Source organism: Eleutherodactylus coqui, chromosome 10 (genome assembly GCF_035609145.1).
Source record: "Eleutherodactylus coqui strain aEleCoq1 chromosome 10, aEleCoq1.hap1, whole genome shotgun sequence".
Classification (NCBI taxonomy): Eukaryota; Metazoa; Chordata; class Amphibia; order Anura; family Eleutherodactylidae; genus Eleutherodactylus; species Eleutherodactylus coqui.
The window spans coordinates 41,855,190-41,858,862 of NC_089846.1; the positions used below are offsets into that span (position 1 = coordinate 41,855,190).

The 3,673-nt window shown below is 44.8% G+C and overlaps 1 protein-coding gene across 2 annotated transcripts; it reads right to left on the bottom strand.

Moving 5' to 3' along the window:
* Positions 1–276: 276 nt before the first annotated feature.
* Positions 277–2,326, bottom strand: LOC136580362 (gap junction alpha-3 protein-like). 2 transcript variants are annotated; one of them, XM_066580870.1, is made up of 2 exons: positions 2,244–2,326; positions 277–2,163 (listed from the first exon to the last, which is right to left on the bottom strand). In XM_066580870.1, exon 2 carries the CDS (start codon positions 2,139–2,141, stop codon positions 1,068–1,070), a length of 1,074 nt encoding a protein of 357 aa, XP_066436967.1. In that variant the 5' UTR covers positions 2,142–2,163; positions 2,244–2,326; the 3' UTR covers positions 277–1,067. The 2 variants fall into 2 exon arrangements, with proteins under 2 accessions (XP_066436967.1, XP_066436966.1); XM_066580869.1 differs by having other exon boundaries at positions 2,240–2,326.
* Between the last annotated feature and the right edge of the window lie 1,347 nt (positions 2,327–3,673).

The window sequence follows — 3,673 nt, forward strand, 5'->3', positions numbered from 1 at the left end:
TCTCCCTGCGTCGTTCACCTTTATTAGGAGTATTCATTTCTGCGAAACCTAATCACATCCACTGCCTTTTACACACACAGCCTCTCCCATCCACACCCCAAGCCGTTCCATTGCACTCAGCATTTATTATATCTGAAGGCCTGTTACATTTTATAGCTCTTCTTAGCCTCTATAAAGCCATTTTATTTGTATCCGTATATAATAACCAGGATAGAGAACCGCATCTCATTCAGAGGAAATGTTAACGACGCATAATTAGGACATAATATATACTGCTTTGAGTTGCCGGCGGTCATAAATTTTCTGTTTTAATGACTTTTTGGCATCATTTGCATTATGACAAATATCATTTGCACCAGCATATGCATACATTCATCATTCGGCTCTTTCGCACACCGTCTATACAACGCGACAGCCTGTTAGGTTTTATACCAGATTGATACTTTGTGGTATAAGATACTTTGTAGAGGTATCAGGACTAGAGATGAGCGAACGTATTCGGTTCGGGTGTTTTTTGGACCCGAGCACCGCTTTTCTCCGAGTAACTGAGTAAAAGATTCGGGGGGCGCCGGGGGTGTGCGGGAGGGGGGGGGGAGAGCTCCCCCCTGTTCCCCACTGCTACCCCCCGCTCCACCACGCTGCTCCCCGAATCTTTTCGGCCGAGTAGTCGGTTACTCGGAAAAAGCGGTGCTCGAGTGCAAAAACACCCGAACCGAGTACGTTCGCTCATCTCTAATCAGGACATTTGTACATTCAGACAGGCTTACTAAGTAGTCGGGATTCACATGAGAATTACAGGCACAACTAACATCAAGCAGCTTACAGACCTCGTTTGCATGTCCTAATCTCATCCGTGAAAATGGCCAGGAATAGGACATACCATTACTTTTTTTTTTGCACATGATCATCCATATGAATAATTGTTGGCCTCATAGGCTATAACGCGGCGGTGTACCGAATCTTGCCACTTAAATCGACCCCAACTGTTCTAGATCCTTAGTAGTCAGGTCAAAGACTTAAAATGTGGATAGTGGAATTTCTTTTTCTGCAATTTCATATGTATCTCTTTACACTGCAAGCGCCCCGGGTCTTGACTTGGTGCTACTTTGTCTGCTGTTTCGGCTTTGTAGCCTCTGCTGGTCATTGTGATCCAGTTCGCTTCCACTCTCGGTTGTGGCATTCATCTCTGGATTAGCATGCCGTTCTACAGCCCGGTTCTCTTGGTTCTGCTTCCTCGCAGCCTGGCTGCTCTCTATTGTAGATGGTGCATTCTTACTAGAGGAGAGCGGAAATGACAAAGATGGGCTAAAACTGGGTTCGTCCTTTGAAGGAGCGTAGTCGGAGTAATGTGGAATAATGTGTGTTTGAGTCATGCTTCCAGTCTTGGATGGAAGTTTGGGCACGGACTTGTAATGTGTGCCTGATAGGCCTTGTCTACACTTGGTGAATCCCAGGTAGTAAATCTCAATCAGATTGAGCAGTAGAGACAAGCATGCTACAGCCAACATGAAGAGAATGAATATGGTCTTTTCTGTAGGACGCGAAATGTAGCAGTTCACGGTGTTGGGGCAAGGCCACCGGTCACACGTGTAGAGCGGTCGCAGCTGAAACCCATATAGAAAATACTGTGCCACAATGAATCCTACCTCAAACAAAGTTTTGAAGAGTACATTAAAAATGTAGGTGCGCAGAAGTGCCCCTCGCAACCGCACTTTGCCCATTTCGTCTTTGAGTGGTGGCTTAGAGTCTTCTGGTGGTTCAAGGAGTAGCTGTTGGTCACTCTGAGGGTTTCCCTTACTTCGACGCAACGTCTCTCTTTGCTTCTGCTTTTCCTCTAAGCGTACAAGATGGAGGATGTGTCCTAGGTAAATGAGAGTTGGGGTTGATACAAAAATAATCTGAAGCACCCAGAAGCGAATGTGGGAAATGGGGAATGTTTTGTCGTAGCACACGTTCTGACAACCAGGTTGTTTGGTGTCGCAGGTGAAGCCGGACTGCTCATCTCCCCAAACTTTTTCTGCTGCTGATCCTAAGACAAGTATTCGGAAGATGAACAGGACTGTCAACCAGACTTTGCCCACGACCGTAGAATGTTCTTGTGCTTTCTCAAGAAGTTTTCCTAGCAAGTTCCAGTCTCCCATTTGAGCATTGGTCACATCTCACCTTAGTAGAAGAGCAAAAACGTGTAATCAGTCATGTTGAGGTCTGCAAAAAAGTAAAGCAATCAGTGCAGTCTTACCTACAGCAGAAGCAAATCACCGCAGCTAGTCTCTGTGTTTTAGGGGTCTTCCCGATCTGTTCACCTTCTACAGCATTGGCCTCATAGCTACCCGCAACGACTCCCACCCCCTCCTGTATTACTTGTTATTTTTAGAGTATTTTTTTTTCTAAATATACTTGCACCGGGCTGTGGAATTTCTACGCCTCTCCTTCTAGAGCATGTCATAAGTGTCGGTTTTATTTTGCTTACACTGTCTGTCAAGTTAGGGAGCTGGGAATGCATGTGTTGGTGGTCAGTCAATCATTAGCTTTACCAGCTGCAATTCCTATATTGTGTCCATTCAAAAAAGTACAGATTTTAGAAATGTGCATAAATTGTGAAATCTAACATTACTGCATTCAACCATGTACATACCTGGCTATATGAACCTTATAGGGGTTGTCCATGTGTCTGCTATTGACGGCCTATCTGTAGAATAGGTTATCAATAGTAGACCGCCAGAGGTTCACCACCTGGGACCCCCACCAATCAGCTGTTTACCAGACCGATGTTCTTGAGTACTGGGCTGATTGCTGCAGCAATTCTCTTTGATGGGAACTTTGCCTGTAATACCAAACCTGGCCACTGCAGAGAAAATGGAGCTGTGTGTTTTCTTTACAAATTGGCTCATTGCACAAGAACCCCTCCCCAGTAAAAAAAAAAAAACAAACAAAAAAACGGTCAGAATTGCTCCTAGTTGAATATATATTTCACGTGGAAGGTGAAAGCAAACTCACCTGGTCCGCAGTGGGTTAACCCTGGCTAAGGGAATCTCAGCGGCACCCTGGGTCCAAGTCGGGGTGTAGGTAAACCCTTTGTCCGTAATCCAGGGGTCTGGAAAGACGTCAAGAGCAGGAAGAAGCTACCCAGGAGCTTTCAGATAGAACAATTAAAAAAAAAATAGCCCCGCACTCCTTAGGGACAGAGGTATACTCTTTCGGCTTGTAAAGAGTGAAGCATAGATATGTTTGAGAAAAGCACTGTGTTTAAAGTGCTGAAACATGTTGCAATAAAGCTATGGATTTAAACTGATACGGAGATCACTACTTCACTATTTACAAACTGAGAGAGTGTACTTCTGTCCCTAAAGAGCGCGGGGCTATTTTTAATTTTTTTATTTTTTAGCATTCTTCCCGGTAAAAAGGTGATCAGAGGTGGCCTGGGGTGGTGAACCCACACTGGTCTACTATCGATGGCTTATTCTACAGATAAGGCATCAATAGTTTACAACCTGGTCAACCCCTGCAATAGGGTTTCATCCAGGACTATTAAAAAGGGTCTGTTGTTTTTCCAGAAAAAGCGCCATGGCCTCTGTGTGGTACTGCAGGTAATCTCCCAGTATCTGTTCTCCAATGTTATCGTACTCAGAGTGGTCATAAATGGCTGCACATTCAAGTGGAAGAATGTATCAGG

Excerpts from the sequence above, each read along its gene's own strand:
- LOC136580362 (XM_066580870.1), bottom strand. The coding sequence starts at position 2,141 with ATGGGAGACTGGAACTTGCTAGGAAAACTTCTTGAGAAAGCACAAGAA.